The 26,662-nt window shown below is 40.1% G+C and overlaps 1 protein-coding gene across 7 annotated transcripts in view; it reads left to right on the top strand.

Annotated features, from left to right (window-relative positions):
- The window catches only part of fbxw4 (F-box and WD repeat domain containing 4), a 184,918-nt gene that overhangs the window by 122,834 nt on the left and 35,422 nt on the right, over positions 1–26,662 (top strand). For all 7 annotated transcript variants that reach the window (XM_061911017.1, XM_061911022.1, XM_061911021.1 and 4 more), the window contains one exon: positions 17,698–17,839. In XM_061911017.1, the coding sequence (XP_061767001.1) occupies positions 17,698–17,839 (142 nt within the window). The remainder of the gene's footprint in view (positions 1–17,697; positions 17,840–26,662) is intronic.

The following is a 26,662-nucleotide window of genomic DNA, read 5'->3' as shown; positions in this document are numbered from 1 at the left end:
AGATGTTTAAGCATGTTGTCTCTGCACTATTGAATTGTGTTGCAAATGTTGGACCGAGTCAACTGGAATTTTTTTATTTACTTACTTTTAAACATGGTTGTAATGCACGCACGCTTCCTGTGGCTTGTTCTTCTTAGGTTTCTGACAGCTATTTCTCCTTGCTTTCTGTCTGTGAGCTTCAAGAGGTAGTCACCTGAAATGGTTTTTCAACAGTCTTGAAGGAGTTAGCTCATCGAGAGAATGCCGAGAGTGTGCGAAAAAGTAATCTGAGCAAAGGGTGGCTATTTTGAAGAAACTAGAATATAAAGAAAAAAACTGCCTGCGCGGCAGATTTGTGTCAACATTGCAACTCATTCCACTTTTTTTTATGTTTTTTTTAATTTTTGCAATAGCATTTTCACAATGTGTCACCGGCCGGTAAACAATTAGCTGCGGGCCGCAAATAGAGCCGAAGTAGAGCATGCTTTGCAGCTTTATGTATGCCCAAAACTAAAGATGAGACATTTCACCAAGGTATGCCATTGGCTACAGTAAGGAGAAATTATTTTATCATGTGATTTGGCTGTCTCCATATATTTTACATTGCCATGACAGCCATGCTAATGTTGGAACCCATTTCCTCAGCGTGTCAGCATAATGAGAACAACATAAGCACCGACACTACCCTTATCCACATTCGTTTTATTTGTCGAAAATATATTTTGCCCTGTCAGTTCGAATACACATCGACATACAGGTTAATGACCGTATATTTCCCTCGTTAGCCTATATGTTTATGTGTCGTTGACCGGGCTAGCATGCTAATCATTACAGTAGGAGCTAAGCCCATCACACTAAGGATTCGTTGCACGAACATACTAGCTTTGTTAGACAATATCATAGACTGTATTGGACAATATAGTTTACATACGACATCTTAATTTCCATTTTTTACAAGTAATAAGAAAACGTAAATGCCTGACTTACCAACCAAGGATGAAATAAGCAAGTTGTGCATCAGTTAAAACAATTGTCTTCACAGGAAATTATTACATATAGATCCGGTAACTCCATATTATTTGAAACAACAATCTGTTCCAAACATAATTTCAAAGGCAAAGTCGCCACCAGCATTTGAGTCCCGCTCAGACAAATTTGATTGGCAAAAATGTCGATGATTAGCCAAAATGTGTGGGGAAGTTGCTAGAACTTAGTTACGAGACCCCGCAAAATTTGCAGTCGTCTGTGGCAGAGGGGTTAGTGCATGTGCCTCACAATACAAAGGTCCTGAGTCATCCTGATTTCAATCCCGGCCTCAGGATCTTTCTGTGTGGAGTTTGCATGTTCTCCCCGTGACTGCGTGGGTTTACTCCGAGTACTACGGCTTCCTCCTACGTCCTAAGACATGCACCTGGGCATAGGCTGATTGGCAACACTAAATAGATCCTGTTGTGTGAATGTTGTCTGTCTATCTGTGTTGGCCCTGTGATAAGGTGGCAATTTGTCCAGGGTGTACCTCGCCTTCCGCCCGAATGCAGCTGAGAAAGGCTCCAGCACCCTCCGTGATCCCAAAAGTGACAAGCGGTAGAAAATGAATAGATGGATGGTTGGATTTATGGGAAATCGGACGATTCTAACATCGCAAAATCCTTGAGGGAGGGAATAATGGAATGAATCGGCCCTCTGAGGACATCTGTTACTGCAATACGCCCCTGTTTTAAAGGGTCATCATGTGTTAATGATTATTCATGCAATAATGGAAAGGGCTGCATATATGTATATGTATATATATATATACATATTTATGTACGGTATACCAGTATTAATATAGTACCGAGAGAGTAATGAATCATATTCGGTACTATACCACCTCTAAAAAGTACCGGTACTGTACACATGAGGACTTTGAATATGGCCAATGTATGATCCTGTAACGACTTGGTATAGAATTGATACCCAGATTTGTGGTATCATCCAAAACTAATGTAAAGCATCCAAACAGAAGAATAAGTGATTATAACATTTTGACAGGAGTGTAGTTAGAGAGAAAGTAAGCATATATTAACAGTAAATGAACAAGTAGGTTAATATTTCATTTTCTACTACTTGTCCATAATAATTGTGACAAAATAATAGAATGATAAATGACATAATATGTTACTGCATACGTCAGCCGACCAATTTGGAGCCTTTGTTTAAGGACAAATTTGCAATAAGAAAAATATGTTTAATGTACCGTAAGATTTTTTTGTCAAAATAAAGCCAATAATACAATTTTGTGTGTTAGTTTTATTAAGAAAAGTACCGAAAAGTATCAAAATACATTTCGGTACAGGTACCAAAATATTGGTATGCGATTAATCGTTGTTCATAGTTAACTCAAAATGAATCGCAATTAATAGCAGATAGGTATAATTTTTCATTATTAATAAGTGTATCCAAGACAGATAATATTTGGGGGGCGCTATTCCAGCTGTAATCTGTGATATTTCTACCTGAATACAGGCTTCTGATATTCTGTATTTTACATGTTGTAAAGGTTAATGGTCTTCATATTGCTTCATGACAATGTTTTGACCCTCTCTGTTAATTATAAAATTTGATATTGAGCCTGCTAATCATTCTCTAATTGAGGACTCGACGGGAACATGTTATAAAATAATTTACACAATATTCAGCATGCAATTTTGGTGCATCATTTGTCAGTAGTGTGCAAATAATATACTATATATAGCCATTCATACTGTACTACCTGATGGTGTTAATGTGTATGTTACTGTGTTATGATGATTATTTTACCGTGCTCTGTGAACACACTTTGTCAGCGGAGAATGAACAAATGTTGTGTGTCTTGAAATGAAGCACTGAGGCATGTGTGCATGGAGGAAATACTTGTTGGAATTGGGCCCGTTGTTATCATAAAATTGGCATTTAAAGCTAACAAGAAAGTCAGACTTAGTTTTTTTTTCTCTTGGATGCTTCAATACATTATATTACTTTATTTTGTTAGGTGTGGTGGCTAATATGAAGCTATACATTAAAGACCAAAATGTATTTTTTTTTTTTTTTTTATAGTTTGGCCAAGTCTCACCCCAAACTACAAAAAAAAACGCTACTTATAGTCCGAAAAATACGGTAGTTCAACCGAATATATAGCGTGGCGCTTTTATTTTGAAGCCGGAAAAGTGTGTGATTGTTTTGAGGGTGTCTCGAGATGTTTTTATGTCGGATCGACTGTTTGCAATTAAATAAAAGTCTCCTATCGACAGTCTGCCGACCGTCTTTCATTTTCTGTTGAGCTTACTTAGTAAAGAAGTCAAAGTATCAATCAAAATGTTATGTTTTCACTGCACCTCAATCGTGGTGCTTCTGTGAAGCACCTCAATTTCAGGAGATGGGGCGGAAGCGTGGTCGGGGGCGTGGTTAGGGCAGGGGGCGTGGTTAAGAGGGGTGGCGTATAATTCACCAACTCGAGTATTCCATATATATATATATATATATATATATATATATATGTACAGTATATATATATATATGTACAGTATATATATATATATATATATATATATATATATATATATATATACACACATATGTATGAAATACTTGACTTTCAGTGAATGCTAGCTATATATATTTATTTTATTTTATTATATATATAAATAAAATAAATAGTTGAATTTCCGACGGCACCTATCAAATACTCAGTAATAAAAACACAGTTGTTCTACTAACTGTACTGTGCTTGCTGGTTACTAAAAAAAAAAGCACTTACCTTTCACTATTTGAGTAACCTTTGTTCTGTCATTTGCGTATTGGCGAGTGCTCTCCGAATCTGGGAACATATATCACGGATATGTTGTAGATATCCGCAAATGAGAACGGGATGTTGCTTCCAGCTATCAGCATCGCCATCTTTGTCTCAGCATAAGATACACCAACGGGTCTCCATTTTGCGAGGTGAGCCATAATACTGGGTTGTGAAGGATGCTGCGCTGCGGACGCTTTGTGCTTCGCTGACCGTTCATGGCTGAGTATATCCGTTCATCCGCCGTGTTCAATGGAGAAGTTTGTTCTACAAAATTTACAGGCAACATACCCCTTCTCCTTTGAACTCTCCTGGATAAACTGAAATTCTTGTTTCTAATCGTTCTGGAACTTGCAAGCGTATTTCTTCATTTTGCTCATCGACGGTGTAATATATTGGGTTGGAGTTAATAACCAGGCGACGTGATGAAGTTACGTCTCTTTACTTTGGGCTTCAGAACAGACTCCCTAATGCATGTTTCTTGACTGCTCTTAAATGTAAAATACATGTACATTCTATCCTATGTACAGTAGATGGCAGTATTGTCCTGTTTCAGATCGTCACAGCATTGAGTCAGGTCTGCATGGAGCTGGAGGGGGCGTGGCCTCCAGCTCCGCTTGAATTTCGGGAGATTTGTCCCGGGAGGTTTTCAGGAGAGGCGCTGAATTTCGTGAGTCTCCCAGAAAATCCGGGAGGGTTGGCAAGTATGAGCACCACCCACCTCTTTCGACGCGCGTAGCAGGCGTTTGCTGCACAGTCGTTGCCTCTTCTCACGGCGAAAAATAGCCCTGTATTGTCGGGAGAAGAACTTGCAATGGCTTTGAACCTGATATTTCCATAAAGTAGACTTTCTTTTGTCCATTTCTGCTCGCTTTTGGCTTGTCAGTAGCAAGTGAACTGCAGCTAAATTCCCCCGCTACAGCATGGTCCTAGTCTCAAAAAGGAAGTGTTAGAGTTATTTCACCAGCTAAAAAAATGTGTGCCGTTATTTAAATGTATAGTTAATGCTTTATTATCGCATTAACTTTGACAGCCCAAATATATATATATATATATATATATATACGTACTATAGACTGCCAAGATACCTATGGCTGTGGGGATGTGGTTAGGGCCGTGGTCACTTTAACGTCATCGAGTAAGTTGCAAAAAAAGCTACAAAAAAAATGCTAACAAACATTTAAAACAAATCTGTTGTTATTAATTGGTAAAAAAAAAACATTTTTACATTTTATCGATTTGCACTATTTTCAATTGTTGCTGTTTTTTGTACAATGTACTTTGTGAAGATTTGTTTTCCATCCCTCCATCCATTTTTTTATCTCTTACTCCCTTCGGAGTCATGGGTTGCATGTCCTCCCTGTGACTGCGTGTGTATACTCCGGCTTCCTCCCACTTCCAAACACATATCACCTGGGGATAGGTTGATTGGCAACACTAAATTGGCCTTAGTGTGTGAATGTGAGTGTGAATGTTGTCTGTCTATCTGTGTTGGCCCTGCGATGAGGTGGCGACTCGTCCAGGGTGTACCCCGCCTTCCACCTGATTGTAGATTGTTTTCCTTTTTTTTTAATCAAAAACAATGAGCAACAAATCCAGCGTCTTCTTCTGGTATTATTATAGAGTGTAATCACTCGTGTTTGGAAACTACTTCTGTGCCTTGATGTCCCTGACTAAAGAGGCTAAAGTGAGCATGACGTCACACTTTTTTCACACTGTTGCTCTCGTTGAACTTTCTCTTTTTAAAAGCCGCCACTGTCCTCCTAATATTTTCACATTTTCTAGATGGCTGTCCGCGCAGGTATATCTGCAATATATGTATAAAAATCACGTCCACATCGCAGACACGTTGACAACGCTCCAGACCTTATATACACATGTATATGCTGCTCCAAATGTTGGTTGATGAAGGAATCCAAGATGGCGCCAGTATGTGCTGTGGCCTGCCGTCTCTTGCTGTCAGCTCTGTTTGTTTTTGTGCTGTTCACGTCTTTTGTTGTCCCTGTCAACTCACTGTTTGTGTATGATCGCCAAAAGCTGTTGGATCTGTGTCCCTCTCACACGGATATGATCAACTTCGACGTTGGTTTTTCGAGGTCCCAGTCAGCTTTCTCACCTGGCCGGATTCCTGCTTTTCTTTTTCGCCCACTGGCTCCTCCCCCCCGGCGAAAGCGCCACCGGCGCCGCGGCAAACATGGCGGCCAGCTGGGGAGAGTTAGGGCACTCCTGGCCCGGCTTTCCGTACCTTCCCGAAGGAGGTCTGGTCCGGTACCTGGTTTCTTCCTGCACCCGCGTTCGCTGGATCCCGCCGGGTCCTGGATTGTTCCTGTCATCGGTCTGCATGGGGAAGCTCGCCCGCATCGCTCCTGCTGTCCCCGCCCCCGGTGGCGCGGGGTGAATTCCCGCCACCTGCGGGCTCTGTGTCGAGCCCCATCCGGATTAGCAGCGGCCTTGGACGCTCCGGCCCCCGTTAAGTTCGGTCTTGTTAACGCAAGATCCTTGACAAACAAAACATTTATCCTGAAGGATTTATTCGTCTCCCGCGGACTGGACTTCGTCTGTGTGACGGAGACATGGCTGACAGCCGGTGAGTTCGCTCCTCTTAATAAACTTTCATCATCGGAGTGATCGGATTTTAATTCTGCGCGGTCGTCCGTCCGAAAAGGAGGAGGATTAGCAGTCGTTTTTAAAAATGACTTTAAATGCCGTAAGATCCGCATGCAATCCTCATTTTCAAGCTTCGAACTATGCATGTTTGAACTGGTTCTTTCTGATGTCGTCCTGTGTGCCGTCGTATATCGACCACTCAAGTACCACAAAGACTTTATAAATGACTTTTCTGAATTTCTGGCCGAAATCCTGCCCAAATATGATCGTGTCCTAATTGTTGGGGCTTTTAATATTCACACCTGCTGCCCAGACGAACCTTTATCCAAGAGTTTCCTGAATGTCATTGACTCTTTTAACTTTGTACAGTCTGTGTGTGGTTCTACACACGAATGCGGGCATACACTAGACCTCGTACTGTCTTATGGTTTTAATGTTGACAATGTCGTTGTTGGTGATGCGGTGTTCAGTGATCACAGTCCTGTTATGTTTAATTTAAGTTTTGAACCTGGTGTAAAACCTCCTGCCGTGCATCATGGGCGTGTTATTATGTCTGACACTGCAGCCGCCTTTTCTCTTTTATTCACTGAGTCCATGCAGAGTATATCACACCCTGCAGACACTGAACAATTGATGTGCTCTTTTCTTTCTACTTGTTCTGAGATTCTGGATAGTATAGTGCCCCTTAGAGCTATACGTCCAAAACCAAAACAGGAGCCTTGGCTCAATGAAACCACACGCACAGCTCGGCGTGAGTGGCAAAGGGCGAAAATTGGCGAAATTATCAAAGTGTGGTTAAAGCTGAGAAAACAAAATATTTGTCAGATTTAAATGTGTCAGCAAGCCACGTGTTCTTTTTAATACTATTAGTTATGTTCTTAATCCGGGCTCCACGGTGGCAGAGGGGTTAGAGTGTCTGCCTCAAAATACGAAGGTAATGCAGTCCTGGGTTCTATTTCAGGCTCGGGATCTTTCTGTGTGGAGTTTACATGTTCTCCCCGTGAATGCGTGTGTTCCCTCCGGGTACTCCGGCTTCCTCCCACTTCCAAAGACATGCACCTGGGGATAGGTTGATTGGCAACACTAAATAGGCCTTAGTGTGTGAATGTGAGTGTAAATGTTGTCTGTCTATCTGTGTTGGCCCTGCGATGAGGTGGCGACTTATCCAGGGTGTACACCGCCTTCCGCCCGATTGCAGCTGAGATAGGCGCCAGCGCCACCCAAGACCCCAAAAGGGAATAAGCAATAGAAAATGGATGGGTGGATGTTCTTAATCTGAATCCAGACACTTCACTGGAGATGACAAGTGAAATTTCTCTCCTTTTTTAACGACAAGGTTGCTTCTATTCGGGCAAATCTTTCTCGTTCTCCGTTGAGTTTTAATGTGGCCACTCTGTCCTCGGCTGTGTCTTGTTACTTTGAGCCTGTGTCCATGCCTGCAGACCCAGACCCCCCTCCCTTTTTTAAAGAAATCTGGGACACTATTGACTTGTCTGTTAGGGACATCATCAACAGCAGCTTGATTTCTGGCTGTGTCCCCTCTACTTGTAAAAGAGCTGTTGTTGAGCCTTTGATTAAAAAAACAGGTCTTGATCCGACAAGTTTGTCAAATTATTGGCCCATTTCCAAATTACCTTTTGTGTCAAAAATTTTGGAGAAATGTTTTTTGGCACAAATGCAGCCTTTTTTAGATGAAAATAGCACTTTAGATCTATTTCAGTCCATATACAAAGCTTTGCATCGTACTGAATCTGCACTTTTAAAGATTTTTAATGACTTGCTTTTAATGTCTGATTCTGGCAGCTCTGCCATTTTAGTGCTTTTCAATCCTACAGCTGCCCTTTGAGACAGTCGACCACACAATTCTTTTAGACCGCCTGAGAGACTGTGTGGCTGTCAGGGGGACTGCATTACAGTGGCTCAGATCCTACCTGTCAAAGAGGTCCTTCTCTGTCAGGCTGGGGGACGCCACCTCTTCTTCTGCCCCTCTTTACTGTGGTGTCCCCCAGGGATCTATTTTAGGCCCCATCCTGTTTTCCTTATACATTCTCTCTCTTGGATAGATTTTTAGGAAACAGGGAGTGTTCTATCACTTTTATGCAGATGACAGCCAAATGTATATGCCAATTTCAAAAGGCCACGGCCCCCTGACACCCCTTCTCAACTGTCTATGCGACATCAAGGCTTGGTTAGCCAAGAATTTTTTAATAATGAATGAGGGAAAAACGGAAATTTCAGTTTTTGGTCCGGCCCTCACTGACTTGGAACCATAGCAAAATGATGTGCGTCCCAAAGTCACCAGCCTTGGCATCACTATAGACAGCAATTTTAAACTTGATAAACAAGTCAATGGCGTTTTAAAATCGTGTTTTTATCATCTTCGTCTTTTAGTAAAGGTAAAACAGTTTTTTTCTTTTAACCTTTTTGAACAAGTCGTGCATGCTTTTATTTCAAGTCGCCTGGACTACTGCAATGCACTTTATGCTGGCATTAGCCAAAAAGCTCTCTCCTGGTTGCAGTTAGTCCAGAACGCGGCAGCACAACTTTTAACAGGGGCCAGAAAACGCCAGCATATAACCCCAATTCTTCAGAGTTTGCACTGGCTCCCTGTTCATTTTAGAATTGATTTTAAAACATTGCTGTTTGTTTTGAAATCTTTACATGGACTGGCACCTCAATATATCTCGGACCTCCTCCAAATATACAAACCTGCGCGCGCTCTGAGGTCCGAGAGCCAGCTCCAGCTCGTGGTGCCCAAGACCAGACTTAAAACCAGGGGAGACAGGGCCTTCTCTGTGGTCGGCCCTAAGCTCTCGAACACTCTGCCCCTCCATGTTCAAACTGCTTCCACAGTGAAGTGTTTTAAGTCTCGTCTTAAGACCCACTTTTATTCTTTGGCTTTTAACACTACGTGAGTTGTGTGGTCGGTCCTCTGTCCTCTGTTGTCCTCTGTGTTTTTTATACATTTTGATTTCTATTTTATTGTTTTAATTGCTTTTACTTTTATACTGGTTTTATATTTATTTATTTTTTGTTTTTATTCAGTCATTGGTGAAGCATAATATTGTTTTTAATATTGTTTTTAACATGGCTGTGCAGCACTTTGAAAACATTCTTGTTGTTTAAATGTGCTATATAAATAAATTGGATTGGATTGGATTGGATGTATGGCTCCTACGCACCAGGCCTTTAATTATGTTCTCATAATAGTTCTTAGCGATAACAATTCGGAGGCAAATGCAGCAGGCAATAATATTCATCCTATAAACCGGCATTGTGTCTTTTAAAATGTATAATCCACATTGGAATCTTCTGTCTTCATGTCAAAAACATTTTAATCGTCAAATGTATACAAAAAAAGATGTCACACACCAAAAAAAGAAAGGAGTAAACATCACCAAAAAAAGTAATCCACAAATGGGGTTTTGCAAAGTCCAAAGTCTGTACTGAGGCCAATTTGTCCCTAACTCGCCTTAGCCTCTTGAAACAAGCAGAATCCATCCAGGCAGCTGGTCCGTGTTTTTATCCTTACCTGGCGGAGAAATCTTTATCTGTCTGGAAAGGTTTGTACCAATCTTCCCAGCGGCCATGAGTTTCGAGGCACCGTGCTGTCCATGATGATGACAAGAGCTCCTACATTGAGGTTCCTTCTTGCTCATGTCCATCTTTGGCGCTCAGGTAGCTGGGTAAAGTTTTCTTTTACCCATCTTCTGGATGTTGCAGTTCCTTTTGTGGCTTTTGTGGTTCTCGCCATCTGGGTTGTCATCGTCCTCCTTTCCACTGTTATCATTGCTGGAGGAAGTTGAACCTTTTTATGTTTATTGTCCTTCAAAGATCTGGTCTTTTGACGCCTCACCTTTACATCAGATCCTGTAGCTTTTGAATCATTATTTGTTTACTACAGATGCAACAATGATTCTGTTGACAGTCATTTGTGGCATTTTAACGTTTATAATATTCCTTCTGCTGCCTCCCATCAACTGTCCATCCGAGCCTAGTCATTTTGGCAAATGGTCTCTCGTCTTCACTGCACTCCACAGGCTCCAGGGCTTTTGGCCCATTTACTCTGATCAGTTCCAGAATCCCCATGCAACGCAGCCACCTCCAATCTTAAAACTGTCTTGCTGCTCACAACTGCTGGCCCATCATGTGCAGAAAGAGGCATCATTTTCCTTCTGTGAGTTGCAATTTCTCCATTAAGCTTTCTGTACATGAATTTGCTGTACTTCCTTGATCCAAAAAAGGATAAGTTGTGAAACTCGTATTTCCTTTTTTAGATATTACTTGGAATGGAACAATTGGCAGCTTGCAATTTTGGGTCTCCAGCCCCTGTAAGACCACAAGGCACTAGCGTGTGGATACCATCTCATGCATCCTTCTCAGCCTCATCCTTTGTCCTGTGGAGTACTATGGGATGCTTCAGGCAACACTTGGCACAGGAAATCCTCTTGCAGCACTGCCTACTTATGTGTCCTTTACACAAACAGTCTAAGCAAAGGTCATTTTCCTGTAAAATTTTTGTCTTCTTCTCATGTTCCATACTTCCCGGCAATGCTCTCATAGCAAGTGTGTGTTCTGCACCACAGAAAATCCATGTATTTGATCTTGCTGTTATGGTTTGACGAGCTGATAATTGTTCACTGCAGGTCCATTGGTAGTAGCAAAACTAGCTCCCTGGAATGGAGGCTGAAAATGTGTGTTGTATATTCTTTGATGTGTTATTGCAGGAGAATATTGTATATTGCCAAATACTGGATCTGTTGGAATATGCACTTGTGTTTCTAGAAAATATATGATATTACTGAATTTTGCTCTTTGCAATTTAGATTAGATAGTACTTTATTTGTATACAATGTAACTGCAGCTCAAAAATGTGGTTTCTCCAGGTGTCTCTGATCTTCTGCAGTAGATTTTTAATAATGTCCAGCATATTCGAAGGCATGTCCAAGTCATAAAGATCCTGTACGTCCATCCATCCATTTTCTACCGCTCGTCCCACGTTCATCTTAGAATTACAGCAGCTTCTGAGAAATAAACTGTAGTCCTATACTGCCTCACAGCCTCCGGTTTTATTGTAGGCCATAAAAGTGATTTGTTGATGTATAGAGATTAAATATTTTGCTCATTACCAAATTGACCCTTTAATAAAACTTTGGCTTTTATGTATCCACGATTGAGGTTCCAGCTCTGTACAAATTATTTTACTTGTCCTCCAGTATACTGTTACAGGAAATTTAGTCAGAAGTGTCTGTTGTGTGTCGCTCAACTCTATCTCAGAATGCGTGTCGCTCAACTCTATCTCAGAATGCCTAAAATGTGTGGTATTTTAATAAATGATTATAAAATAATGGCAGATTGTTTGTTGGCAGGGTTGCAAGGCATTGCTGTTGTACAAGCAAATTTGTTATTTCGTATTGCTTTTTCATGATACCAAGCACATCATTATTTCCTATGGCTGGTGTATTTGGATTTTAGTTTGAGGTACTTTGTTGATGAACATATTGTGTGTTGGTTGATATATTCACAAATACGGAATGTAAAGAGACTTTGTGTGATGTTGTTGCATTTCTCGTCACAGCGTGTTTCTTTGATTCATTTTCATCACTGTTTATTGTTGTTCGTTTTGGAATTGATGGATGGAATTATTCTGCATTGCTGTTAAATTGCTGTTGAGATTTTCCTTTTTTCATTCCATCCGATGCCTTTGATGACCTTATTCCATTGTTAATGCTTTGTGTTTTGAGCATACTTGCCAACCCTCCTGGATTTTCCGGGAGACTCCCGAAATTCAGCGCCTCTCCCGAAAATCTCCCGGGATAAATTTTCTCCCGAAATTCAGGCGGAGCTGGAGGCCACGCCCCCTACAGCTCCATGCGGACCTGAGTGAGGACAGCCTGTTTTCACGTCCGCTTTCCCACAATATAAACAGCCTGTCTGCCCAATGACGTTTTAACTGTAGAATGATCGAGGGCAAGTTCTTGGTTTCTTATCTGGGTTTATTGTTAAGCAGTTTCATTAACGTCCTCCCAGCACGGTGACAACACACAACAACAGCAGTCACGTTTTCATCTACCGTAAAGCAGTTTGCCTGCCATAAACAGCAATTTTTTGACACTCTTAAACAGGACAATACTGCCATCTACTGTACATGCATATGTGACAATAACATCTACGGCTTTTAGAGAGTGTAGTGCACAACTGCGCACACAACAAGGAGACAAAGCAGAAGAAGGAGGAAGATACAGCCGTGGCGACAACGAGTAAGATGAAGAAATACGCTTGTAAGTTCCAAGCCGCAGCTGCGATTGGACCTGGATACCTTCGGGGAAGAAGTAGTGGACTACCAAGTGCTTGGCAGTCAAGATCTTCCTCAAGAAGCAAAAATTGACCGGTTTTGTGCCATGCTAGGGAGAGATGGAAGATTCCAGACTCTATTGCATTTGATGAAAGCACTTTTGTGCGTGCCATACAGCAATGCATCATCAGAGAGGGTGTTCAGCATGGTTAGAAAAATAGTGACAGAGAATAGAACAAGGATGGACAATTCAACCCTTAACTCAACAATGAGTAGATGAGTTTTATGTGTGTGTATATGTGTAAATAAATTAACACTGAAATTTAAGTATTTATTATATATATATATATATATATAAATAAATGGGTTGTACTTGTATAGCGCTTTTCTACCTTCAAGGTACTCAAAGCGCTTTGACACTACTTCCACATTTACCCATTCACACACACATTCACACACTGATGGAGGGAGCTGCCATGCAAGGCGCCAACCAGCACCCATCAGGAGCAAGGGTGAAGTGTCTTGCTCAGGACACAACGGACGTGACGAGGTTGGTTCTAGGTGGGATTTGAACCAGTGACCCTCGGGTTGCGCACGGCCACTCTCCCACTGCGCCACGCCGTCCCTATATATATAAAGCTAGAATTCATTGAAAGTATTTCTTATATACACACAAACCCTGTTTCCATTTGAGTTGGGAAATTGTGTTAGATGTAAAAAATAAACAGAATACAATGATTTGCAAATCATTTTCAACCCATATTCAGGAGAATATGCTACAAAGACAACATATTTGATGTTCAAACTGATAAACATTTTTTTTTTTTTGCAAATAATCATTAACTTTAAAAATTTGATGCCAGCAACACGTGACAAATAAGTTGGGAAAGATGGCAATAAATACTGATAAAGATGAGAAATGTTCATCAAACACTTATTTGGAACCACCCACAGGTTTGCAGATTAGTTGGGGACAAGTGGGTGCCATGATTGGGTATAAAAGCAGCTTCCATGAAATGCTAAGTAATTCACAAACAAGGATGGGGCAAGGGTCACCAATTTGTAAGCAAATTGTCGAACAGTTTTAGAACAACATTTCTCCACGAGCTATTGCAAGGGATTTTACCATCTACGGTCCGTAAAATCATCAAAAGGTTCAGAGTATCTGGAGAAATCACTGCACGTAAGCGATGATATTACAGACCTTAGATCCCTCAGGCGGTACTGCATCAAAAACCGACATTAGTGTGTAAAGGATATCACCACATGGGCTCAGGAACACTTCATAAAACCACTGTCAGTAACTACAGTTGGTTGCTACATCTGTAAGTGCAAGTTAAAATTCTGCTATGCAAAACAAAACCCATTTATCAACAACACCAAGGAACGCCACTGGCTTCGCTGGGCCCGAACTCATCTAAGATGGACTGATGCAAAGTGGAAAAGTGTTCTGTGGTCTGACGAGTCCACATTTCAAATTATATTTGGAAACTGTGGACGTGGTGTCCTCCGGAACAAAGAGGAAAATAACTATCCGGATTGTTATAGGCGCAAAGTTCAAAAGCCAGCATCTGTCATGGTATGGGGGTGTATTAGTGCCCAAGGCATGGGTAACTTACACATCTGTGAAGGCAACATTAATGCTGAATGGTCCATACAGGTTTTGGAGCAACATATGATGTCATCCAAGCAATATTATCATGGATGCCCCTGCTTTTTTCAGTAAGACAATGCCAAGCCAAGTGCTACAACAGCGTGGTTTCGTAGTAAAAGAGTGCGGGTACTTTACTGGCCTGCCTGCAGTCAAGACCTGTCTCCCATCGAAAATGTGTGGCGCATTATGAAGGGTAAAATATGACAGCGGAGACCCCGGACTGTTGAACGACTAAAGCTCTACATAAAACAAGAATGGTAAAGAATTCCACTTTCAAAGCTTCAACAATTAGTTTCCTCAGTTCCCAAACGTTTATTGAGTGTTGTTAAAAGAAAAGGTGATGTAACACAGTGGTGAACATGCCCTTTCCCAACTACTTTGGCACGTGTTGCAGCCATGAAATTCTAAGTTAATTATTATTTGCAAAAAAAAAATAATGTTTATGAGTTTGAACGTCAAATATCTTCTCTTTGTAGTGCATTCAACTGAATATGGGTTGAAAAGGATTTGCAAATCATTGTATTCCATTTATATTTACATCTGACACAATTTCCCAACTCATATGGAAACGGGGTTTGTACATATATATACATACATATATATGAAATATAAGGGAATAAGCGGTAGAAATGGATGGATGGATGGATGGATGACTTGGTGAATTTTAGCTGTAAATATACTCCTCCCCTCTTAACCAAGCCCCCAGCCCCACCCCCGACCACACCCACCACCCACCTCCCGAAATCTGAGGTCTCAAGGTTGGCAAGTATGGTTTTGAGTATGTTTAATTGTGCCATTTTTCTGCAATTTCTTGGTCCAGATTATTTTTGCACAGTTCTTCATCCTTTTCACCAGCTGCTTACCGTCGGAGGAGCTTTTCTTCTTCTAGTGCATGTTTTTGTTCAAGAAACCTTTGTCTTGTAGTTAAAGCAGCTCTCTCCACTTCTGCTCTGAGGCTACAGATAAGGTTGTAGGACTTCTGGCTGAAGAAGTTTTGTGAAATCCAATATTGGAAATACTCTTGCTTGGCTTTATGTCATCTTCCTTTACAACGTTAACATTTGATAAGGGTTTTTGATTTCACTGTGTTCCACAAAAAAATATGAATTTGCTGTATTCAGTGGGTTTATGCGTGTGTTTGTAATGTTCAGTTTTCCTTTATTCATTGTCTTGTTTCATTTTGAAATTATTTAATATATTTCATTATGTTTAAAAACCATTAAACTTGTTTATCAATTTCATCTTATGGCAGTAGTGACAGTAATTTGTCATGAGCATTGTTTGCACATTAAAAAAAATGTATTCATCAACTTTTCCAGAAATTCTTTGGTTTGAGAAACATTTTCCTTTTGTCTCAGGAGCTCTTTAATTTTTGGTATAATTTCTATTATTTTGTTCACAAACTTTTTGCTCTCATTTTCCAAGTTTTCAATTGTATTTTGCAAAACCTTCTCAGTTAGTTTGATTTCACTCCTTTTTGCCCTATTTCAGAGCAAATGGTTGCACTTTTTTGACACATTTTTAAATCATTTTATTCAAACCTTTCAGTTAAACAATTGCATAAAATATTCAACTAAATTCACAGTGTGTGATGAAATTATTGTTACACTTCTACAAAGCAATATCATGCAATGCATTCCATCGCAATTTTTACACCACAATAGCAATGTTCAAATCTATTAACGAGTACATGTGCTGCAATCAGCTGATGTTAATCATGCACACAGTGAACAGCTGCCGGTCAGAAAGCGTGCAGCCAACACAAAGCGGGTCGACTGCCTTACACAATTAGCGTGTGTCAGAATGTTCTACATGACATTCCAGAAATAAAGGACACATCCAATTCTGTATCCACTTGTAAACATAAACAGGTCTCCAGAGCCGTGTTTGGGTGGGTATCTCGCAGTGTGTGTGTAGCGTGATGGCTTCCTTGCTGATAGCGACGTCCTGTGACTTGAATTGCCTGTGGTGGCTTTCCTTTAACAACATTTTTGTTGACAAAATGTAGTGAATCCGAATTGGTCGCTTGAAATTAAAAAGCTGGGTTTTGTACTTGTATGACATGCTTCTAGTTTAGCCAGTAAAGCACACACAGAGTTACAGGATGCAATGTTTTAAATCAGGGGTCTCAGACACGCGGCCGTTATTTTGAGACGTTATTTTGCGGCCCCCACATTAATATGAAAGTTTAATGTTTGTGCGGTCCGCAAGTTTTATATGAATGCCGCTTGACAGCGTTGTGTTATTTGGGTCTAAAATGGCTCTTTCAACCTTCTGGGTTGCCTACCCCTGCGTTAGTGGAAAAGCGGCAAATGAGTGAAAGCGACAGAGACGTTGCCATGGAGACGAGGGTTTTCTTACATGCCTGGCTGCAGTCACACTGCGACACCTGTCCGTCAGTAATAACAGTCCCCGATGACCGGGACCAAGTCAAACCAATATTTTTTTTTTTATTGTTTAATTTGCATTGCCTCACACGATGAACACTACATATATTTCTATATGATGCCGGATAACACTCTGGGCGCCGTCAGTTTTTTGCGCTCCCTATCCCGATACTTATCCAACGACTGCCGTGTTACTGTGGGGAGGAAAAGTGGAACGACACACTTTGCAGAAATAGCATTATTCTCCGTGCGTCGGCTAATTACAAATATATTCCACAACCCCAAACATGTCTTTTTCAAGGCCTGCAGTGAAGAGAAAGGTTAGTGCAAAGACAATTCCAGGAAAAGTGGAAAATGCAATATTTCTTTGTTGAGCACATCGGCACCCCAACGTGTCTTATTTGCACAGAGAAATTTGCGGTGTACAAGGAATACAATTTGAAACGTCATTATACAACAAGACATGCTGAGGAGTATGCAACATTTTTTTTAAGAAATCTTTTCCTACGGCCCAGCCTCACCTAGACTCTGCATGCAGTGGCCCCCAGGTAAAGTGAGTTTGAGACCCCTGTTTTAAATGATATAATTAAGTAACATAATGTAATAAAAGAAACTTGTTTAGTTTGTCTGTAGACAGCATGTAGTGGAAATGTCCAAAACTTTCAATAGCTTCCAATAGGGCTCAACAAAGTGTTTAAAAACGTGCAGTCTCTTATGAAGTGTGCAATATAGTGTGTAACAGCGGTCAGCAAAAATGATGGTCACTCAGCTCTACTTTCTCTTGTTGCCATGCCATGTAGTCAACAACACCCCTTTTATAATGCCCACCTCTAATGTCCTATGACACCTACGTTTTTTTTGTGAATACACACCCACAAACACTCCATGTGACCTTCCATGCATATTTCTGGCTGCCACAGGAACAGTAAGAGATTGTTAAAACATTGTATGTCATTCCTTCCAACAGGAAGTACGTAATGGAGTGGGAAGAGCCTCATGACAGCGCCTTATACTGCATTCAGACAGATGGAAATCACATGATAGCAAGTGGCTCCTCCTACTATGGTGTTGTTCGACTCTGGGACAAAAGAAAGACGGAATGCTTACAGGTGTGTACACAATTTGCATACAGTACTTCATAAAATACTTTATGATAGTTAACCTCTTTGTTAGAAAATCATTTGAATGATATTTGATAGTAAGTGAAGAGTTTCAGTGGTGGAGGAATGAGGGTTATGTAGTGTATTTGCTTTTAAACGCTGCAAACTTTACTTTTTTTGTGCTTATTCCGGTCCGAGTCGCATCTCATTATAGAAGCCCCGCCACCTCTTCCAATTCCACTGGAGGAAACCCTAGGCATTCCCATCTCGGTTGCCAGCTGTAAAACATAATCCCTCCTAAATGTCCTGGTCCAAGGAAGTGTTCTGAAGCCATCTTGAAAACATACCACCTCAACTTTCTCCTTTTAATGTGAAGGAGCAGCAGTCCTACTCTGAGGACTGCTGAGCTACTCTCACTTGTTATTTTAAGCCCTAGGATGAGTCCAGCCGCCTCTTTGAAGGAAACTAATTTTGGCGGCTAGTATCCCAGATTTTGCTCTTTCAGTCACTACCCAAAGCTGGTAACTACATACGGTAGATCCACCTGTAAATGAAAAGCTTTCATTTCCAGATTAGCTCTCTCCCTAAGTACAACAACTTCTTGACTGCCGACACTCAATGACTCGTGCTCCCATTTTCCCTTCACTTGTGAAAAAGATCCTGAACTACTTAAACTCTTCCACTCCTCCCAACTAAAAGGTTTCTATTCACCCTTATCTTGTGAGAACCATCACCTCATATTTGGAAGTGCTGTGAAGCTTAACACAGCTTTGGAGAGCCGCGTAAACAGTCAGTATGTTTCCATGCAGTAAATTAGTCTGGTTTGCAAATAATGTGGCTCAAAATAAGATTTCTTAAACATATAGAATCATCTTAATATGATCGTGGTTGGCTTTTGAAAAATCTTATTAACACACAATTATTATTTGATTGCAAACTAGTTGTTTCTGCTATTTTTTAAATAACTGGCACACTGATTATTGGTGTATAGTTCTCAGGGTTTTATTTGTCTCCTGCTGTTATTTCTTGATTCTTTTGACACTCCTTTTTTTTGTAAACGGGCCTAAGATTTCCATCACATTGTTACAAGTATTTGGACTATCCCCAACATCATTACTTTCCACTACATTAGACCAGTCTACATTCTCAAATTATTTTTTTATGACTGTAAACACTTAGGTATAAATCTATCATCTTTAATTTTATCAGGTCTCACTGAGAGCTATGTTTTAGTTTTCTTTAAACAAAGAATACAATTATGGTCAGAGAGACCAGATAGGAAATGAAAGTTTTGATCATTCTATCATTAGGTTAATAAGTGAATATTAGGTCAATTGTTGTTTTCAACATATTTGTTACTGTTGTTGGGCAATCTATGATCAGAGAATGTTTATCAGCAAGTTGTTTCAGTGTCTTCCAATCTGTTTTCCATCCATCCATTTTCTACCGCTTATTCCCCTTTGGGGTCGCTGGCGCCTATCTCAGCTACAATCGAGCGGAAGGCGGGCTTATTATGCAAATTATTATTTAGCTCACCCAGCAAAATAATTTATTTTGAAGAACTGTATTAAATTAAAACAGTTTCATGCTGGCTGTAAAAAACATAACTTATTTGGCAGAGGTAAGAAAGTCTGCATTCTGCAGAGCAAAGCATGGCACTTTTTAACCCAAGCGTTTCCAAGCCAGCACAGTTAGCTGGTCACAGCACAACTGTACACTGCGGGAAATATTAATAAACTGAAAAGCTACTTGATAAATCCTCAGTCCATTCAGCCATTTTCTACCGCACATATCTCTCGATGTCGCAAAAGGGCTAAAGCCTTTTCAGCTACACTTGGCAGAAAGCAGGATACTCACTTACTAATCTTGCTCTTCCCGGGTGGGAACTAAAGTTCCAACGACTCGATGCCATTCATCTTTGGTCTTTTGCTGTTCTCTGTGTTTCGCTCCATGTAAGCTTCATCTCTTTCAACTTCCCTTCACCTGTTCTCCACCAGGTGTTCTTTTGCCACTCAGGCTTACTTTTTCCAGGTGGTGTCCATCTTAACACTATTTATCTTCTCATCCTCCATCTGAGTCGCCAGTGTTTGATTTTAAGGACCACATCTTCCATCCATCCATTTTCAACGGCTTGTCCCTAACAGCTCTTGTTTGTTATTTTGTTGGGCCAGTAGTTTCAGCAGATTTTTCTAAAGCAACCTTTGTGGAAGGCACTGATTCATGTCTCCTTCCACCATATTTCACATAGCTGTTGTAGAGCTGATTCTTGGTCCGAAGATGGTACTGGCTTGATTTTCGATTGGCTAAAGTCTTGTGAATACACCACACGCAATCCTTAACTACGATTTGACTACTTCAAATGGCCTTGACGCTGCTCACAACAGACAAAGGCTGTTCCGAAAACATCCCCGAAAGGACATCACAGTGATAGCCACTCTGACATCGCTACCTCCTCTTCCAATAACACCAGGGAGTTTAACTTTGCTCGTAATATGCTTTGCTATCAAGTTATTTTTCTCACACCAGACTGGGTCCCCTCAGTAGGAGCCCAGTCTGAGACCTACTTTATTTACTCATCCTCCCCTAGCGGCTCCCTTTTTCTCACCATCTACAGGGCTCTGTGAGTGGTCACACAAGACCGTTCCTGTTCTGTTCCTTGTACAATGTTTATTTATTTTTAATGGGTTTGTGACAAAAACAAGATTTCGTTGTACTTGTGCAATTACAATAAAGATTGTAGCTGAGACAGGCTCCAGCGACCACCGCGACCCCAAAGACAATAAGCGCTAGAAATATGGATGGGATGGATGGATCATTCTATTCCATTCCTTTCATTCCATTCCATTCCAACTTTGGAGCGTCTTGCTTTGATTTCCTTTTTCGCTCCACTGTCCTTGCTGATGAAGCTCCCCAGGTATATGAAATCCTCTGTAAAGTCTAGTAGCACGTCATTGGTGTAGGGGTTGGTAATGTTTATGCACATAACTTGTCTTTGTGGTGTTTATATTCAGACCTGTCTGCTTTCCATAGATGTTGAGCCTTTTACTTCTCCTGTAGATGATCTCTCTTTAAAGACAAGGCGGCCAGGTCCTCAGCAAAGTCCAGATCTTCTAGATGGTAGAAATGTGTCCACTGGATTCGTCTACGTATGTCTTCTTTGGTGTTGTGCACAATCCGTTGTAGGGAAATTGAGAACAAGATGGTGGCGAGGATGCATCCCTGTTTAACAACTGACTGTACTGTTGATAATCACACTATATTCGAAGTGGTTGAAGAACAGACTGATCACAGTGAAGTGAAGGGAATTATATTACTATAGTGCTATAGGGGGCGGTATAGCTCGGTTGGTAGAGCGGCCGTGCCAGCAACTTGAGAGCTGCAGGTTCGATTCCCGCATCCGCCATCCTAGTCACTGCCGTTGTGTCCTTGGGCAAGACACTTTACCCACCTGTTCCCAGTGCCACCCACACTGGTTTAAATGTAACTTAGATATTGGGTTTCACTATGTAAAGCGCTTTGAGTCACTAGAGAAAAGCGCTATATAAATATAATTCACTTCACTTCACTACTGACTCTAAGCTCTTTACATAGTGAAACCCACTTCCTTAGACGGAAATAAACACAATGAAAACATAAAGGAAGTAGTTGAAAGTTTGAATAATTACTTTGTAAATATTGGACCAAAATTGGAAGAAAGGATTCCGGACCCAGTTTCAATTGATACCATAGAGCTAAATCCAAACTCCATGTTCCTCAGTAATGTGACACAGGAGGAAATAGTAACAATCGTGAAAAAATCTTAATCCAAGACTTCAATTGATTGTAACGGAATTGATATGGATACGATAAAAAAGGTTATTGAAGAGATCTCAGGACCATTAATGTATATAATAATAACATATAATTTCAAACAGGTATATTTCCAAACAAAATGAAAATAGCTAAAGTTGCACCAATTTATAAGACTGGAGACAAACATCTATTTACAAATTATAGACCTGTTTCTTTACTTCCACAATTTTCTAAAATCATTGAAAAACTGTTCAATAACAGATTAGAGAGTTTCATAAATAAAAATAGAATACTCATAGAGAACCAATATGGATACAGAGCTAATGTTTCAACTTCAATGGCTTTAATTGATATTACAGAAAAAAATTACCAATGCAATAGATGGTAAAAAATGTGCGGCAGCAGTGTTTATGGATCTAACTAAAGTGTTTGACACAATTAATCACAATATTTTAATCAAAAAACTAGAACGATATGGCATCAGAGGGTTAGTCTTAAACTGGATAAGAAGTTGTCTAACGAACAGGAAACTATACGTGAAATTAAACGAACACACTTCTACAACACTAAATATATCCTGTGGTGTACCTCAGGGATCAATACTAGGACCTAAATTATTCAATCTCTATATAAATGACATTTGTAAAGTTACAAGAGATTTAAAGTTAATATTATTTGCGGATGATACAACAGCGTTTTGTTCAGGACAGAACACAGAAGATAATACAAATAATAACAGAAGAAATGAATAAATTAGAAAAATGGTTTGACAAAAACAGACTATCATTGAATCTCAGTAAAACTAAAATAATGCTATTTGGTAACAGTAGAAGAGAAATTCAAACACAAATACAAATAGACAGAATAGAAATTGAAAGAGTAAATGAAACCAAATTTCTAGGTATAATGATTGATGATGAATTGAACTGGAAATCTCATGTAAAAAATATACAACACAAATTAGCAAGAAACACGTCAATAATGAATAAAGCTAAATATGTTGTAGACCAAAAATCGATTTATATTCTCTACTGCTCACTAGTGTTACCGTATCTGAGTTACTGTGTAGAAATATGGGAAAATAATTACAAAAGTACACTTCATTCACTAACAGTGTTACAAAAAAAATCAGTTAGAATAATACATAATGTTGGATATAGAGAACATACAAATCCTTTATTTATTGAATCAAAGATACTGAAATTCCACGACATAGTGAATTTGCAAACAGCTAAAATTATACACAAAGCAAACTATACCTGCTTCCCAAGAATATACAACAATTCTTCTCAACAAAAGAGGAGAAATATAATTTTAGAGAAAATTGTAACTTAAAACATTTGTACGCACGTACAACACTTATTGTTGTATGTGCGTAATCAGTATGTGGAATTGAACTATGGAATGGATTAAGCAAAGCAATCAAACAATGTACTAATATGATCCACTTTGAGAAACTCTTCAAACTTAAAGTGTTTACAAAGTACAAAAAAGAAGAACCATGATAAATATTCTGAATTTATTCACCCATTCATTCTTTCATTCTCAAAATAATCTTACTTATCTAATCGTATGGCATAAAACTTACTTCAACAATTATTGATTTATTTATTTTTATTGTGATTACTTATGAGGTATATTGTGAAGACATTGAGAACAGGAAGTGAACAAAAGTTTTAGCAACTGTTATGTAAAAGAAAAGGGGTAGGATTAAATAAGCTCTGCTTCTTCCTACTCCTTTTCGAACATGTTGAAAAGAGAAACTGGAAATTGTGATGCATCATGTTGTATGCTTGCATGTTCGAAATAAACTCAAACTCAAACTTAACTCAATTTACATTTAAACCAGTGTGGGTGGCACTGGGAGCAGGTGGGTAAAGTGTCTTGCCCATAGACACAACGGCAGTGACTAGGATGGCGGAAGCGGGGATCGAACCTGGAACCCTCAAGTTACTGGCATGGCCACTCTACCAATCGAGCTATACCCCCCAAGTGATGATTTTGTCCTGAAGTCCATATGACCTCGGTATTTTTCAAAGAGTCTCTCTGTACACGCTGTCAAAGGCCTTTCTGAAGTCAATATACTGTATGTATAATGGGACGTTCCACGCAATGCCGTGTTCAATGATATTTCCTGTTGCAAATATCTGATCAATGCATCCTGTGCCTTTTCTGAATCCTGCTTGTTCTTCTGACAGCTTCTTGTCAATCACTGTTTCAATCCTTTTGAGAAGCACTCTGCAAAAGATCTTGCTGGGGATGAAGTATAGTGTAATACCACGCCCGTTGTCACAGATCGGTAGGCTACGTTTCTTGGGAACTTTCACAATTAGTCCCTAAGCCCAGTCACTTGGAATGGTCTCACTCTCCCTGATAGTTCTAAGGAGATCAACCGGCACTGATGTCGCCTGGGTCAGCCTTGATCATCTCTGCTTCAATGGAGTCAATGCCTGCTGCTTTGCCACTCTTCATGGCTTTAAGAGCTTCCATGGTCTCAGAGACTGTAACTGGGTGAGTGTCGATGTTAAGGACAGCTTTTGCTGCTTGAGGACTGGCTGTTTTTGTCTGGTTGTGGGCAGTTTGCATTCCCTGGAAGTGATGGACCCATCTTGCTGCTTGCTACCATTCAGTAGTTATAACGGTACTGTTCTTGCATCTGATGGGGGCTGACTGGCTGATGTTGCTGCCACAGAGCTGTTGATCTTGTAGAGGGTGCCCAACTCTACCCTGGCTGCAGCCTGTTCAGCTTCACGTGCCCTTTCCTCAACAAAAGACAGTTTTTCCTTCCTGGCACTCCTTTTGACCTCTTTTTACAAACCCGATTTCCATATGAATTGGGGAATTGTGTTAGATGTAAATATAAACAGAATACAATGATTTGCAAATCCTTTTCAACCCATATTCAGTTGAATAAGCTGCAAAGACAACATATTTGATGTTCAAACTGATAAAAAAATGTTTTTTTGCAAATAATCATTAACTTTAGAATTTGATGTCAGCAACACGTGAGAAAGAAGTCGGGAAAGGTTGCAATAAATACTGATAAAGTTGAGGAATGCTCATCAAACCCTTATATGGAACATCCTACAAGTGTGCAGGCTAATTGGGAACAGTTGGGTGCCATGATTGGGTATACAAGCAGCTTCCATGAAATACTAAGTAATTCACAAACAAGGATGGGGTGAGGGTCCCCACTTTGTAAGCAAATTGTCGAACAGTTTTAGAACAACATTTCTCAACGAGCAATTGCAAGGAATTTAGGGATTTTACCATCTACGGTTCGTAAAATCATTAAAAAGTTTAGAGAATCTGGAGAAATCACTGCACGTAAGCGATGATATTACGGACTTTTGATCCCTCAGGCGGTACTGCATCAAATACCGACATCAGTGTGTAAATGATATCACCACATGGGCTCAGGAACACTCCATAAAACCACCGCAGTAACTACAGTTGGTCGCTACATCTGTAAGTGCAAGTTAAAACTCTACTATGCAAAGCCAAACCCATTTATCAACAACACCCAGAAACACCGCCGGCTTCGCTGAGCCCGAGCTCACCTAAGATGGACTGATGCAAAGTGTAAAGGTGTTCTGTGGTCTGACGAGTCCACATTTCAAATTATATTTGGAAACAGAGGATGTGGTGTCCTCAGAACAAAGAGTAAAATAACCATTCGGATTGTTATAGGCACAAAGTTCGAAAGCCAGCATCTGTGATGGTATGGGGGTGTATTAGTGCCCAAGGCATGGGTAACTGGCACATCTGTGAAGGCACCAATAATGCTGAAAGGTACGCACAGGTTTTGGAGCAACATATGTTGTCATCCAAGCAACGTTATCATGGACTCCCCTGCTTATTTCAACAAGACAATTGTTACAACAGCGTGGCTTTGTAAAAAAAGAGTGCAGCTACTTTCCTGGCCCGCCTGCAGTCCAGGCCTGTCTCCCATCGAAAATGTGGGGCACATTATGAAGCGTAAAATATGACAACGGAGACCCCGGACTGTTGAACGACTGAAGCTCTGCATAAAACAAGAATGGGAAAGAATTCCACTTTCAAAACTTCAACAATTAGTTTTCTCAGTTACCAAACATTTATTGAGTGTTGTTAAAAGAAAAGGTGATTTAACACAGTGGTGAACATGTTCTTTCCCAACTACTTTGGCACTTGTTGCAGCCATGAAATTTTAAGTTTATTTTTTGCAAAAAAAAAAATTAAAATGTTATGAGTTTGAACATCAACTATTTTGTCTTTGTAGTGCATTCAATTGAATCTGGGTTGAAAATGATTTGCAAATCATTGTATTCCGTTTATATTTACATCTAACACAATTTTCCAACTCATGTGGAAACGGGGTTTGTAATTGGATGTGTAGGTCTTTTAAGCCGTGTTCTTTAAAACTTTGGGACTTGGTGCTGAACAGTTTTACTTTCATTGGTTTTCCTTTTTCTATTCTCTGCCATGTTCCAGATGTTAGCCATTACTTGTTTTTCTTACAAAGTGGGATGTGATAAACTTTGCAGGAGCTGTTAACAGGTGGTGGTCACTAAATAAATTGGCACCACGGAAAACTCTGACATCTCTAAGTGACAGTCATCTCACTCTCGTTCATTTTTGAGCCGAAATGGATCCATTTTCCCCTTTGTGTCCACACACTATGTCTGCATTTAAGTACTCCGTGATTGTGCGCTGCCAAACATGTTCAACTGCTCGTTAAACCATCAATGTCACGACATAAAGATGGCGCGCCGTCATGCCCGTTAATAAATAAAAAAATAGGGAACAGGTATTTTTTAGAGGCGGTAAAGTACCATTTATGATTCATTAGAATCGCAGTACTTTATTAGTACCAGTATATCGTACAACCCCAGTGTCTATCTCTCTCTGTCTCTCTCTCTCTCACTCTCTCTGTGTATATGTATAAATGTGTGTGTGTGTGTGTGTGTGTGTGTGTGTGTGTGTGTGTGTGTGTGTGTGTGTGTGTGTGTGTGTGTGTGTGTGTGTGTGTGTGTGTGTACATCTATATATATATATATA

The sequence above is a fragment of the Nerophis ophidion genome, linkage group LG09 (genome assembly GCF_033978795.1).
Source record: "Nerophis ophidion isolate RoL-2023_Sa linkage group LG09, RoL_Noph_v1.0, whole genome shotgun sequence".
Taxonomy (NCBI): Eukaryota; Metazoa; Chordata; class Actinopteri; order Syngnathiformes; family Syngnathidae; genus Nerophis; species Nerophis ophidion.
This window is presented reverse-complemented; position numbering and strand designations above follow the sequence as displayed.